The sequence below is a fragment of the Periplaneta americana genome, chromosome 6, assembly GCF_040183065.1.
Source record: "Periplaneta americana isolate PAMFEO1 chromosome 6, P.americana_PAMFEO1_priV1, whole genome shotgun sequence".
In the NCBI taxonomy this organism is placed as follows: Eukaryota; Metazoa; Arthropoda; class Insecta; order Blattodea; family Blattidae; genus Periplaneta; species Periplaneta americana.
This window is the reverse complement of record NC_091122.1, coordinates 181,324,288-181,340,703: the sequence shown is the minus strand read 5'-3', so window position 1 is coordinate 181,340,703 and position 16,416 is coordinate 181,324,288. Positions and strand designations below refer to the sequence as shown.

At 38.3% G+C, this 16,416-nt stretch overlaps 1 protein-coding gene across 2 annotated transcripts; it reads left to right on the top strand.

Annotated features, from left to right (window-relative positions):
* The first annotated feature begins 206 nt into the window (after positions 1-206).
* On the top strand, positions 207-14,898 carry LOC138702099 (uncharacterized). 2 transcript variants are annotated; one of them, XM_069829658.1, is made up of 3 exons: positions 207-278; positions 1,435-1,535; positions 10,699-14,898. In XM_069829658.1, the coding sequence occupies exons 2-3, from the start codon at positions 1,464-1,466 to the stop codon at positions 12,124-12,126; spliced, it is 1,500 nt and encodes a 499-aa protein (XP_069685759.1). In that variant the 5' UTR covers positions 207-278; positions 1,435-1,463; the 3' UTR covers positions 12,127-14,898. The 2 variants fall into 2 exon arrangements, with proteins under 2 accessions (XP_069685759.1, XP_069685760.1); XM_069829659.1 differs by lacking the exon at positions 207-278 and having other exon boundaries at positions 323-1,535.
* The last annotated feature ends 1,518 nt before the right edge of the window (positions 14,899-16,416 follow it).

Here is a 16,416-nt window from a genome sequence, read left to right as displayed (position 1 = left end):
AAATATCGAACTGTTGCCATTACTTTTTATCCAACCTTAGTAAATAGCTATAGCTTTCATCACTAGGCGATTTCGATAAAGGGAAAATTATACATATAGCCTACGTGGCAGTCTTGATACAGGGATCAACTCGAAGCCGGTTCTCCTCGACGACTTCACGGTTTGATAAACATGAGGAGGCGTGTGGTGTTAGTTGCAGTGACAAACACGGTTCCTATCACCTTACAGTTACACTCTCAAGAAAGCGACGAAGAAGCACCTTCCATTTCATCATTCAGGTAAATGCAAAGAATGTAGTGAGTCTTTGATAGTTGTTTCAGGAGACAGACCGACTTCCTTGGGTGAGGGGAATAATAAAACGATAAAATAAGCTAATTCACAAATACGTACTTTCATCATTAGCATACAAATGCGGCCACACTAAAAAAAGACGAATGCATACATAGGCCTATACGTACCTTACACAAAAAATTTATAAACATTCATTATGCCATCTGAAAACAATACCTTGCTTAGATAAGTACAGAAAAATGCCAGTTGTTGCAAATAAATTTTTTAACTTTGTTCTAGAAGATATCATTAGGAAAGTCCAGGAAACGTAGAGAGTTTAGAATTGAACGCGTTACATCATCTGCTTGTTTATGCGGATGACGTGAATATGTTAGGAGAATATGCACAAACTATTAGAGAAAACACGGGAATTTTACTTGAAGCAAGTAAAGAGATAGCTTTCGAAGTAGGAGTAAATCCCGAAAAAAAAAAAAGAAACAAAAACAAAACAAAAAAAAAACAAAGTATCTCATTATGTCTCGTGATCAAAACATAGTTCGAAATGAAAATATAAAAACTCGAAATTTATCCTTTGAAGAGGTGGTAAAGTTCAAATATCTTGGAGCAACAGTAACAAATATAAATGACACTCTGGAGGAAATTAATCGCAGAATAAATATGAGAAATGCCTGTTATTATTCGGTTGAGAAGCTTTTATCATCCAGTCTGCTTTCAAAAAATCTGAAAGTTAGAATTTATAAAACAGTTATTTTACCGGTTATTCTGTATGGTTGTGAAACTCGGACTCTCATTTCGAGAGAGGAACAGAGGTTAAGGGTATTCGAGAATAACGTGCTTAGAAAAATATTTGGGGCTAAGAGGGATGAAGTTACAGGAGAATGGAGAAGGTATAAAACGCAGAACTGCACGCATTTTCTTCACCTGACATAATTAGGAACATTAAATCCAGACGTTTGAGATGGGCAGGGCATGTAGCACGTATGGGCGAATCCAGAAATGCATATAGAGTGTTAATTGCAATGCTGAGGGAAAAAGCCTTTGAGGAGGCCAAGGGACTAGTGGCGGGCTTATGTGAGGGCGGAAATGAACCTGAGACTTCCTTAAAAGCCTAAGTAAGTATAGATTTGTCTTCTTGTCTTCTAGGCTGAATCTCATTTGGAGACATCGCTTGCATGGACTTGTTACATGTAAATTCCGAGATGCCAGGACGTTACGTCACATCTAAGAGTAGTACATTCTATAGCGTAAGTAAGAACTACAGTTCAAGTTGTACAGACCCAGAAACAAAATTTGGGCTACCTGAATTTTCCAAGTTTCAGTTATAATATACTGCGCTTGCACCAATTTAATTTCTGGGTCTGTACGTATTTACCAAGTCCTTATAAATAACATAAAAAACGGAATCATGAATATTTGTCACAGTCCTTTGGTCAAACGAAATACTCGTCACCACCCTTATATGTCTCATGTTACCGGTTGGTCATCATTCATCACTTACTCGTCACAATATGAATGACTATTGACAGATAAACATCTCGTCACTCACACACACACAGAGCATAGAAAACCGTAATACAAGGAAGTGGAACAATTATTGGAATGATATCCCATGAATCTGCGACGCAATTAAGCTGCATGACATAAAAGGTGTAGTACGACTTTTCGTCCCGAGCGGTTCGTCCCAGGTCCCAGAAAGTATTTTGTCACAAACAGTTTTCGTACCACGCCACTGGGACCAAAACAAGAAACTTTTGTCCCACATTTATGTTCGTTTCACTCGTTAGGTACGAATATAACGACAAGCCTATATGTTATGGCTAGAGTATTCTCAGAACTAATCCAACAATGTTACTTAAAAGTAGAGTCCTTGTTGTTGCTATAGCATTACAAATCAATAGGCTTCTAAATTGGAAGTGTAAATTACGAAATTATCTGTAAATTAACCGGCCAAGGCTTTGTATGTCTAAAAGGGGGAAACCCAAACTCATTTACAAAGGGTTCTTATACACAAAACATAGGGAAGGAGATGTTAAAAATGAATAGAGATGTGAGAAGAGAGAACAGTGTCCAGATCGATTACAGGAACTGTATAAAAAAAAGAACACACACATGCTCCAGATTGAGGTAAATGCAAAGCCAGAGAAGTCGCTTCAAGCATTAGGGAAGGAGCTTTATCATCAATTGAAAGTGCGACATCATTAATAAATCGACACGTATCTTCCACGTCAAGTAAAACCCCGTGGAAGGTTGGAATAACAAAATAAATCAAATCATGTGAAAACCACATCCACCAATTAATGAGTTCCTAGATAAATTACAAAAGAAGGCATCTGTAGTGGCCAGAGAACTGCTATGTGTTGAAGTCGGGGAATCTCCAAGGAAGAGAATAAAAATTTACGGAGCTGTAGAACGTCAGGTGCAGAAAGTTTTAAATCGTTATAATGACATAAGGATAATGGTGAAATTACAAAGTACTTGGGATAGGACATTTATTCTGATACACATGTAGCTTACTTGAATTAAATAAAGCTAGTACACTTTTAAGTCATTTGGAATTTATTTGTTTTTTTTTTTCAATCAGAATTTCATAAAATATACAAATTATCTTCACTTCAGCTTGGGACGTACAAGCGTTTGGGACTAAAAAATTGGGACACAAAAAAGAAGTGACTAAGCATCTCTGGGATAAAAAAATTGGGACAAAAGTTACTGGTACCATTTGCTTGGGACAAATCGTCGTATATTCCATAAAAGGTAGTTTCAAGTAGTTCAAATCCTCACAAACTATAACTAAAGCTAAATCTACTTTTAAATGGTAGCAATCAATTATTACTGGGCGTCCTCGGTGTTTGTAGGTAGAGAACCGTATTACAGTAAATTTGTCACAGAACCACGTAGTGACTTTTCCGCATTTGACAAATTACTTGTCACCCGGCATAACATTATAATTTATTTTTGAAGACGATCATGTAACCTAGTAGTCGGATGTCCTATTGTGAAGGCCTCCAGGTTTCGTAACACATTCAATTAATATTTCCTTCCACTTTAAATATTACAAAACTTATTTTTTGTATTGCTGCCGTACATGAGGTTACAATTAATAAATGATTGACAACGTAATTCATAGGAAATATGATGGCGATCACAGACGATGTTCGCCGTACACAAACAGAAGATTGAAGCAGTGACTTTCAATCACGACCACCATATCAGACCTCTGTGTTCTCTTGAAAACGGCCGACCGAACTCGCCTATCAGTCCTCGGTTGTTCGCCGTACACAAACCGAAGGTTGAAGCAGTGACTTTCAATCACGACCACCATATCAGACCTCTGTGTTCTCTTGAAAACGGCCGACCGAACTCGCCTATCAGTCCTCGGTTGTTCGCCGTACACAAACCGAAGATTGAAGCAGTGACTTTCAATCACGACCACCATATCAGACCTCTGTGTTCTCTTGAAAACGGCCGACCGAACTCGCCTATCAGTCCTCGGTTGTTCGCCGTACACAAACCGAAGATTGAAGCAGTGACTTTCAATCACGACCACCATATCAGACCTCTGTGTTCTCTTGAAAACGGCCGACCGAACTCGCCTATCAGTCCTCGGTTGTTCGCCGTACACAAACCGAAGATTGAAGCAGTGACTTTCAATCACGACCACCATATCAGACCTCTGTGTTCTCTTGAAAACGGCCGACCGAACTCGCCTATCAGTCCTCGGTTGTTCGCCGTACACAAACCGAAGATTGAAGCAGTGACTTTCAATCACGACCACCATATCAGACCTCTGTGTTCTCTTGAAAACGGCCGACCGAACTCGCCTATCAGTCCTCGGTTGTTCGCCGTACACAAACCGAAGGTTGAAGCAGTGACTTTCAATCACGACCACCATATCAGACCTCTGTGTTCTCTTGAAAACGGCCGACCGAACTCGCCTATCAGTCCTCGGTTGTTCGCCGTACACAAACCGAAGATTGAAGCAGTGACTTTCAATCACGACCACCATATCAGACCTCTGTGTTCTCTTGAAAACGGCCGACCGAACTCGCCTATCAGTCCTCGGTTGTTCGCCGTACACAAACCGAAGATGAAGCAGTGACTTTCAATCACGACCACCATATCAGACCTCTGTGTTGTCTTGAAAACGGCCGACCGAACTCGCCTATCAGTCCTCGGTTGTTCGCCGTACACAAACCGAAGATTGAAGCAGTGACTTTCAATCACGACCACCATATCAGACCTCTGTGTTGTCTTGAAAACGGCCGACCGAACTCGCCTATCAGTCCTCGGTTGTTCGCCGTACACAAACCGAAGATTGAAGCAGTGACTTTCAATCACGACCACCATATCAGACCTCTGTGTTGTCTTGAAAACGGCCGACCGAACTCGCCTATCAGTCCTCGGTTGTTCGCCGTACACAAACCGAAGATTGAAGCAGTGACTTTCAATCACGACCACCATATCAGACCTCTGTGTTGTCTTGAAAACGGCCGACTGAACTCGCCTATCAGTCCTAGGTTGTTCGCCGTACACAAACCGAAGATTGAAGCAGTGACTTTCAATCACGACCACCATATCAGACCTCTGTGTTGTCTTGAAAACGGCCGACCGAACTCGCCTATCAGTCCTCGGTTGTTCGCCGTACACAAACCGAAGGTTGAAGCAGTGACTTTCAATCACGACCACCATATCAGACCTCTGTGTTGTCTTGAAAACGGCCGACCGAACTCGCCTATCAGTCCTCGGTTGTGAAGAAGGCAGCCGGGAAACGATACGCTCGAGGACATCAGTCGAGAATTTATAACTGGTCGGTTGAAACGTTCGGTTGCGAGCGCTCGAGGTTCTTGCACGACAATTACCGTACATCACCTTTTAATGCCCGATACCCAAAAAAGCCTAGCTAAGAAGGTTACTATTTTGTTTTTATTTCAGATAGCACGAAAATGAGGAAGTATTTGAACATTTAAACAAGGAAACATAATTTTTAATGAACACAATTATTTAAATGAAACAACGCTTTAAATTATCAATGTTATTCAGTATCCATCTTGTCGAACTCATTACATCAGTAACGAAAAAGTTTAATGTAGCTTAGTAAATATGTGATTGCATAATAAAAACAGAGATTTTGTGATGCGTATCAAATTTCTTTAAAAGCAGACATAACCTATTTCAGTCACAGTATTTAATCAAAATAAACCAAATCTACATGTTCCATTATTACAATAGTGTATATTAAGAGATGTTTAATCGCAGACAATGATTCACGTTGGGCCTATTAATAGTAAATTGTATGCAGATTCTATTATTCCACATTCAACGACCATATTACGAAAATATGTCAAGGATGGAGCAAACAAAATTCGTGCTGAAGTTATTTCAAAGTTAAAAGAATCGATAGAAAAATCGCCATTTGGTTTCAAAATTAATAATTTTTGTTCAGTCCCGTGTAGAATTTCCTCCTAGGTTTTTAATTTCAGTAAATTTACTTGTGTCCTGTGCCATTACGAATACAACACTGTTTCTGTCGCGATATGACTTTTGTTATAAGTTAAAGCGACAATAAATACATAAATGAAAAAAAAAACACTGTTTCATAATATTATACGTTAACTGTTCTGTTCAACCAGAGGATAAGTACAAACATATTTATATATATTTTTTTAGTGCTGCTTATACTTTATATTTATATTCTTATAGACAATATAGTTTGTTAAAACTTTATTTTATTATGTTGATTTATTAATTTATTATTTAAATATTTTATTGTAATTTTTTATTCAACCTGATGGCATGTACACCTTCTAGGTCCACTAATCAGGTGATAGAGCGTCAGGCAATTTAATAATTTGCATAGCGCATACTGTTTTCAGTCTATGATACTCTTCATATGATCCGGACGACCGGTCGTCCCTGATGCTTCGGTTGGGTGTTTTGCTTTCAGCAGAGTCAGGACACGAGCGACCGATCGCGCGTATTATCATGACTAGACTTCGTTGAATTGCCACACGCAGCATGCAATCAGGTTGCCGATGTACGGTAGTATAGAGGAGGTGACCGACCGCCCGGTCTCGTAGTATAAGCAGTTCATGTTAAGAGATGTGACCGGTCCAAATAGATAGAGTAGCTACAGCTAATGTATACCTATGTAAGCACTTGTTTTTGCATTACTGTGGTTGGAATAGTCAACGCTTACATTTTTTTGTTCAGTGTAGACAAGAATTCAATCAAACATACTACAATGAGAGTGTTGCTGTTCCAAATAATTGCCCTTGGAATACCCTTACCCCCGCAGCCAGTCTTGACCCGTTGGGGAACGTGGTTGGATGCTGTTAAGGGGGTACTGTGGTGAAATATGGTCATTTTTGTTAAAAAAAAAAAATTTTTTTCTTACATTAAAATATTCTCCATGTCCTTTTTAACAAGTGTGGTAAGTTTGGTGTCCTTTGCGCAACTCGAACACCTGTTATTACAGCCATTTTTAAATGCCTGCATTGCTCAAGAGCCACACCCCCGTCCTTTTAAATCTCCTGCTCCCTCCTGGAGTAGGAACACAGTTTAGGGATGGAATTTTCTACGTTTTTCTTTGAACTTTGTGTTTCATTATCTACTGAGACACTGCTGTTGTTCAAATAGTTCCAAACTATTCCCTAGATGTCTCTGAATCCGACTTTCAATTTTTTTAGAACCTTTCATAAACTATTTCTTGAAAACATGTTTTCATGGTGACCACAACAAATGCAGTAGGAAATATGAGTACAGAAAGCGACTCATTCCGTTTGTAAACATTGCCATGTGCTATTTTCTGTCTGGAGGTTATATGTTTTGCAAAGTAATTTAGTTTAGTTCTCAATTCTAGAACTTTTATTTCCTAGTTTTTACATTTATACAGTTTAGTTATTTCGTATTGCGCATTATATTTTAGGTAGAATAGATATACTTTAGTTAGGGTATTTTTTTAGTGTAGACCATCATTAATAATGCCTAGGAAGAAGCTGCATACAATTAAAAGTGCAGGTGTTTCAAAACTGCAAGAAAAGAAGTTGGCTAAGGCAAGGATTCAGGCAAGATGGAAAAAAAGTGATGTGGTAAGTACAGCTGAATCTGTTCAAGAGGAACATCCAGTGTTAGATACTATGCCTACATCACAACCAGGGCCATTTGGTGACTGTGACGATACAAATGTAAGATTACGTTCCCTGGAAGACAATGTAGATAGTGTATGTTGTGAACCAGACAATTCTCCAAGTTACGTTATAGTAAATCTGAAGTGTTTAGATGAACTTTTGCATAATATATCTTGTGACATGTGTGGGAACAAGACACTAGCTTTCCATACAAGAGATTTCCAAGGTTTTGCTTGCAGAATTTCCATGAAATGTACAACTTGTGATGGTGAGAAAAGTTCAGTATTGACATCGAATAGAGTGGTAAATAGTGAATCATCGACTAGGGCACCATTTGACATAAACAGGAGAGTAGTCCAGGCATTTACAAATATTGGGAGAGGGCATTCAGCAATTGAACAGTTTTCAGCAGTGCTAAATGTGAACAGTATATCACTGTCTTCTTACAATGATCACTTAAAAATTATTACTGCAACAAACACTACAGTAGCCCAAAATTCAATGCATGCAATTAGGGAAGAGGTAAAAACTGTATATAGGGAGAAAAACATAACAGATGACAATAGAAATGAGCCAGTGGATATTGCTGTAAGCTTCGATGGCTCTTGGCACAAGAGGGGACACACATCCTTGTATGGTGTCGGTTTTGTAATAGATATTCTCACTGGTTATGTTGTTGACTATGCTGTAATATCTAAATACTGCCATGCATGTCAACTAGCTACAAAAGATCTTGGTGTTGATTCCCCTGAGTTCAGTATATGGAAACTAGGTCATAAATCAGAGTGTCAACAAAATTATAGTGGATCATCTGGTGGTATGGAGGCATTTGCTGCAGAGTTACTGTGGAAGAGATCTACAGATTATGGACTGAGATACACCACCCTGTTGTCAGATGGCGACAGCAAAACTTTCAACTATCTTCAAAATCTAAAGATTTATGGCCCTATTAAATTGGTGAAGGAGGAGTGTGTGAATCATGTGTCAAAACGACTAGGTACAGGGCTGAGACAAGTTGCCAAAGAATTTAAATTGGGAGGTAAAAAGCCAGGGAGTCTTACAAATGTTACAATTCAGAAACTCACCCGCTATTATGGAAATGCCATACGAGAAAACACTAATGATGTTACAGCAATGAGAACAGCAGTACTGGCCACTTTACACCACTGTTCCTCAACTGATGCGAATCCCTTCCACTCAAAATGCCCTGCTGGCCCTGAAAGTTGGTGCTTTTACAACAAAGCTGTGGCTATGGGAACACAACCCGGCACGCACCGACAACATATTCACACACCAATCTCTCCATTTGTCTTGGAGAAAATTATTCCTCTTTATCAGAAGCTGGCATCAACTGACCTCCTGGAAAGGTGTATGAGAGGAAAAACACAGAATGCCAATGAATGTCTCCACAGCATGGTGTGGAACAAGTGCCCAAAGGAAAATTTTGTATCGAAAAGGAAAATTGACATAGCTGTAGCCATTGCAGTCAGTGAATTTAATCATGGATACAGCAAAACTATGACAAGAACTCTTCAGCAAGCTGGTGTTTCTCCTGGTCATCAAGGGATGAAGACTAGTATTGCTCGGGACAGGAGACGCGTCAGGAACAGAATCCTACGTTCGACTCAGAAGTTCCAGCACTACCGAAAACAGGTGAAGATGGCCAAAATAAGAGCAGAAGGAGCTCTTAAGCAGCAGGAAGGATGTAGTTATGCTTCAGGAGGATTCTAGCAAGGTCAGACTTCAAAACATAACCTTCTAGCTATTTCTGATGAGATAATCACTAACTAAACTTTCAACTTGGATTATCTGTAAATTTAATTTTTCTCATTTTTCAATATTGGGATTCATTTTATTCTTTATTGCCTTGGACTAGATGCATGAAATTTGGCACACACGATCAATATTATGTTATGCAATAACTCAAGTATTCATTTTGTTCTGTCTAACACCAGATCGGAGATATGATTATTTTAGTATTGTATGTAATTTTTAATTCGAATATTTGTACTGTAATGAAAGATAAAAATTTTTTCTGGCTAAAAAAAGTGATGTTAACGAACAATAATCAAGGAGTGCATAGACCCATGTTGTCTCTATATTTTGAGCACAAAAACATGTCATCACAATTTCAGATACACATGCAAAATGATTCCCAAGATTTTATATAATTTATATGAAAATATTTTTTTAACGGCACAATTCTTAACCAATCATTCTGAAAATTTAAACACATAAGTAAGTCTATGAGAGTTGTTTGTGGTAAAAAAAATGGAACGAAAATATCCATAGGTTTCTGAGATATAAATTTCACCGCAGTATCCCCTTATGCAGAACATTAGGCAAAATAATGGAGGTAATTGATGCATTAGATAGCACAGACAGTTCCGCTGTTTCAGCTGTAAAATCATTGCCTTCTGAACAGCTATTGGAAGATATTCTGTTCATTGATTCTAATTTTAAAATCGTGTCCAAAAGCTTCATTCTGTCAAAATCGTCTAAACTACAACTCTCAGAAGCCCTTATTATAGTGGATAAAGTATCACAAACCGTTATCCAAAATAACAATTCACTAATTTCAGAAAAAGTGAAATGTGAGTTGAGAAACATTATTGCTGAAAATTCTGCCTCTTCACAACCTTCGTATTATAAATTATGTACTATCAGGTCATGACAAGACGCCTGAAGTTGGTGTACTAAAAATTAGTAACTTTCCGTTCTTCAAATATGCACGTATTACATCGTGTGATGTTGAACGTACATTTCCCAATATAAAAACTGTTTAAGTGACCAACGGAGGAGGTTACTTTGCAGTCGCTCAAAATGTACGTAACTCCTCACTGCAATGCACATATTCAAGAATAATGTGAGTATCTTACATTAAATTTTAAGAGTTAATATATCTCACTATAAAATAATTGTGTATTTACATGTTTAGACATTTCCTACTTCAAAGATCATTCATTATATTTCTTCAATACAGGATATATGTAGGTTTTATTGTAACTACAGTATACTGCTCAGTGTTTACATCAGAGGCATACACAATCCTTTGCACGCCCCCTTCTCATACAGTCTATACTGCTTGCGCAGTAAACCTTGCGATTCTCGTGGCAATTCCACGAAGTCTAATCGTGACTCCCAGTTTGTCGTTATTAATGAAATGCAGAGGTGTACACCACACACAGAAAGGACGGGAAGTCCAATCCTTTGTAGTACTCGTAAATTATGACAATAATGACGATGACCTCTCTAAAGTCTGATTATTTTTGTATTTCAGATGTATGGTTCAAGAATGAAAAGGCGAACAGCATATGCGTTGATGTTTCTTGTAACCATCTTCATATTTCTATGGTATGTGCCGATTATGTTTAGCGCTCAACCGCCTCCAGAAAAAGTTCTTCTAATTAAAGCCGAAGAACAAAGCAGGTACGTGGCAGTAACCAGAGACGTGGCTCAAAATGAGGCAACTGCAGTCAGAGATTATGACAACGAAGGATCAGAAATGTACTACGAACCGCAAGTTGATGACACAAAAGATTATTTGGCAGATTTCCTCGAAGACAGAGCACCACCGCACATAGTAACGTCGCAAGTGGATAACACAGAAGAAGATGCAGTTGCAGATGATTTGATAGATGTCCAAGATGAGGAAAGGCTACCACATATAGTAACGTCGCAAGTGGATGACACAGAAGAAGATGCAGTTACAGATGATTTGATAGATGTCCAAGATGAGGAAACGCTACCGCACATAGCAACTTCGCAAGTGGATGACACAGAAGAAGATGCAGTTGTAGATGATTTGATAGATGTCCAAGATGAGGAAGCGCTACCGCACATAGCAACTTCGCAAGTGGATGACACAGAAGAAGATGCAGTTGCAGATGATTTGATAGATGTCCAAGATGAGGAAACGCTACCGCACATAGCAACTTCGCAAGTGGATGACACAGAAGAAGATGCAGTTGTAGATGATTTGATAGATGTCCAAGATGAGGAAGCGCTACCGCACATAGTAACGTCGCAAGTGGATGACACAGAAGAAGATGCAGTTGCAGATGATTTGATAGATGTCCAAGATGAGGAAGCGCTACCGCACATAGTAACATCGCAAGTGGATGACACAGAAGAAGATGCAGTTGCAGATGATTTGATAGATGTCCAAGATGAGGAAACGCTACCGCACATAGTAACATCGCAAGTGGATGACACAGAAGAAGATGCAGTTGCAGATGATTTGATAGATGTCCAAGATGAGGAAACGCTACCGCACGTAGTAACATCGCAAGTGGATGACACAGAAGAAGATACAGTTGCAGATGATTTGATAGATGTCCAAGATGAGGAAACGCTACCGCACATAGTAACGTCGCAAGTGGATGATACAGAAGAAGATGCAGTTGCAGATCATTTGATAGATGTCCAATATGAGGAAACGCTACCGCACGAAGTAACATCGCAAGTGGATGACACAGAAGAAGATGCAGTTGCAGATGATTTGATAGATGTCCAAGATGAGGAAACGCTACCGCAAGTAGTAACGTCGCAAGTGGATGACACAGAAGAAGATGCAGTTGCAGATCATTTGATAGATGTCCAAGATGAGGAAGCGCTACCGCATATAGCAATATGGAATTTAGACGACACAACAAATAATGTATTTGCAGATAATTTCACAGATGTCCCAGAAGAGACAGCGCTGTAGCACATAGCAAACTCACTATCTGACGTGGGTACAGTCCATGAATTTGTATGATGAAAAAGTTTGTACCCAAGCACAATCAATTTAGACAGGCACACTTGCAGCTTAGGATGACTTTGTGTATCACCTGAAGCACCCGACGATGTGACAAGCGAGCGATCGAAATCTACGTATACGATCGAGGTACCAAGCGTACCTGATGATTCAGTGTTAGGCCTTCGAAGTTGACGAATAAGAAGAAACAATACAATGCAAATTGTATATGTTCCGATGTCTACAATCGATTTACAAGGGAGAAAAATTGTAAAATTTTGACACAATTTTACTCTGATGCACTCGTGGTACTATGGATACAAAGTATAAAATTTACTTCGTGCCTTGTAGTCCACGCTGTTCGTCTCAATCCATTCTCTATTGAATGTGCCTCGTCCGAGTTTGGGCTTTCTTCTCTTAGTCTTGCAAAATTAACCAGGTCCATCCTGTAGGACGATGTGAACGTAGTGAGACAAGTGGCCTTTAGGCTAGGAACTCACATAAACGTTAAGATAAGTCCCAAGAACATTTCGAGAACACTCACTCGTGTGGCATTTAACTTACTCTTCCTTGATTTATTGACTTTCCCCCCTCCATAATCTAATTACTGTTTACATCGAGGCCGGGCAGCTGAAGCAAATATGAGCAGTGGACGGCATAGACTGTATTGAGTGATAGGTGAGAGTGCGGTGTTGGCTCTGTCACGTGGTCAGAGGTGGATTAATACATCGATAACACTTTGAGATTGAACATGACGAGATCCTTGTTCCAAATACTAGAAAAGACTTGTTGAAATGAAAAGATTCCAAAACTTTTGTAAATAAACCAAATAAATATTTCATACATTTTCTTAATTACTCTGAAAATGATTGACACAAAATAATTGATGAGAGAATAAAATAATATTTCTTCCACTAGAAATTGGGATTTCCTTTAGTCTTTTTATTGTAAATATTTAGAAGTAGGCTATATAGATCGTTGTACATATTTAGATTGTTGTTTGTCTAATATTTTTAGGACAGGTAATACTTTTTAAATGAAATGTTTAAGTTTTGTCCACATTCAAGTTGTTTCATGAATTTGTATCAGCATTGTTTATTATTTTTAGAATTACTACTATAAAACTGATGTGGATAGTAATGTTAATATTCTGCCCAATACGTCTTGAGGTTCTGGCTGATATGTACACCAATTACTATCAGACAGTACATCTCACTTGATAATGTCCACTTATCATCAGGCAGTGCATCTCACTAGACAATGTGTCAGAGGAAGAACAATTGTTTATATACATCTTAAGTCTGATTAGTGTAATATGTAGCTAATCACCGATGTTTGTAATGGAGGGTAAAAGGAACTGACCTAATTGCGTCATAAGTGGTGCCTTGTTGTTATCACTTGTGAGGTTCAGACCTGTCTTTGGACAGTTGACTAAATAATAATAATAATAATAATAATAATAATAATAATAATAATAATAAAGTAGTACCGTGGGAATTGCAGAATGCCCAGACCGAGATATTACGTCCATTCAGTTAATCGTGAACGAATGAATCAAACGCTGTGAAATGAAGGCGGAGAAGCCACTCTAGTGAAGCATGGGAGGGACTGTAAAGCTGTCAAGTGACTAATTATTGCTGTCACAAAAACTATCTAATCTATTAATACAACTCATAGCAAGGTAAATCTCCTTCAAGTGATAAGACAACTCTAATATTGACATAAACAAACAAATTGTAAACAATCGCTGCTTCCTGCCAGTCAAGTGCGAACATGATCTGGACACAATGACGCACAAAATTGCAACTTCATTCAGAAAACTAAAATACAAGATAGCATACAAAACAAATAATACAAGACAGAAATACCTAAATAATCACATTAAATATTCAAATAAACATAATTCAACTGGAGTTTACAAATTAAAATGCAATAGTTGCCCACATTTTTACATAGGACAAACAGGAAGATCCTTTCACACAAGATATAATGAATATATTAAAGCTATAACCAAACCCTACATCACATCAAATTATGCAGACCACATTATCAACAATAATCATGACTACAGTAATATAGAAACACATATGGAAATTTTACACATCACACCAAAAAGTTCACAATTAAACATCCTAGAACAGTACGAAATATATAAGAATACAATAGCACACCCACAATATATACTTAACATACAATTTCAGTTCAATACACACACATTATTTGACGTCATAATACATCATAACACACAAACAGCCAGCCCCCACCATAAGAACAACACACCCCCAACCCTACCATCGACAAATGCACATCGCAGAGTCAAGATCACCAGTGGTTCAAGAGACACTGAAGATGACGTGACATAGCGTTGAAACGGGCCGTCAGTCGAAGGTATATGTACACGGGAATAACGATCAAGGTCCATTTTACAAAGTTTAAGCACTTAATACTTTGTTATGTGTGTATTTAATAGAAACTGACGTAGTGAAATGTCAAGAACGATGATTTCTTATTACTAGTTAGAAAACATGATAGTACTTCCTTTCCACTATAAGATAGCATTATTAACTCAATTTCGATTTTTGGTGGACCTTGATCGTTTTTCGCGTGTACCCTTCAATATGCCTTTTTTTTTTTTTAACAATTTTACACTTTTTTAACGTAAGACTAAGTAAATTTTATGGAAATATACTCAGACTGTATTGTACATTTAGTAGCTGTTACAAATAAATTATTTTCATCACATCTAACATTAAAATATATCCAAACAATAAAAGTGCCATTGGCACATTCGGGTGGTAACACTGGCCGCAACCGCAGCAAAAGTTTCAATAAAACCGATATCAAAAATGCTGCGGCTGCAACCCTGAGAACCCTGTTCACACGTCGCTACTTTTAAGCTGCGCGCAGCATGGAAAAGTAGCGGGCAGCAGGTTCGGCAGCCGCTATTTTTCGGGTTGCACCGTTGTTCATACGTCGCAGTACAAGAGTTGCGCAGTATTTTTTTTTTTTTGTACTGCAGCGCTGCAAAGTAGCGACGTGTGACCGTACCTTAATACCGAGGTTACGATCACTAGAGAATTACAGATTTATATACAAGCCACATCTGTTGGCTACAACAGAAAGTTCAGATAAGATTAGCAGCACCAGCGACAATTGTCGACTGCAACGGGAAGTGAAGCTGGTGAGCGCGGAGGTGTAAATCACTGCTGGGGAAAAACTGATGCAAAAATAAGTAAATCAAAGGAAATTTGGAAAACAAAATTGAGTGTTACGCGACTAAGAATGAGACAACGATAACTGTACATCCAAAATATGCTCTGGAGTTCTTCTTAGACAACAAACAAACGAACTGAATTGATTGAAATAAAATTAAGAAGAACGTGTCTGAACTAACACAACACATCCAACCACCCCACTCCACACAACACAAACAAGCTGCATTCCGAACAATGGTACACAGACGACTCAACATATCAATGAACCAACAGGATTACAACGAAGAGCTAAACACAATAAAATACATAGCAGAACAAAACGGATACAACCCTAACATAATAGACAACATAATACAGAAGACAAAACAAAACCACAAAAAACAGAAGAATACAACACAAACACAAGAACACAAAAAATACATCACACTAACATACGAAAACAAAAACACACACAAAATTGCAACCTCATTCAAGAAATTAAATTCCAACATCACATACAGAACAAATAACACTCTACAACACAAACAAACAAATGCAACCACACAGGCGTACACAAACTCAAATGCAACACCTGCAACAACTTCTACATAGGACACACAGGCAGATCATTTCAAACATGTTACAAAGAACACATCACAGCCATAACAAAATTACAAAACACCTCCACATATGCAGAACACATCACAAATGCTAACCACACCCACAGATACATCAACACAGACATGGAAATACTACACATCCAATAAAAAAAGCCAGAAACTCAACACACTAGAACAATATAAAATATACAGACACACGAAAACACACCGTAATGAAATTCTAAACACACAACTCAATTTCAGAACACACACACTCTTTGACTCTACACCATACCACACGAACGCACTCTCGCAGGAAACAGAACAAGAGGTGCCAAGACCAACAACGACCAGTTCTGAAGATGACCCATAAATAGGTCGAAACATGTAAACAAGATACGTTAGAATTTAACACAAGAAAGTCTTATCATACATATTCCGAAGTAATAAAGTCCTGACATGTGATC

Coding starts and splice junctions, on each gene's coding strand:
- LOC138702099 (XM_069829658.1), top strand. CDS start 1,464: ATGGACTTGTTACATGTAAATTCCGAGATGCCAGGACGTTACGTCACA. Junction 1,536..10,698: donor AGAGTAGTACATTCTATAGC/GTAAGTAAGAAC, acceptor TTTGTATTTCAG/ATGTATGGTTCAAGAATGAA.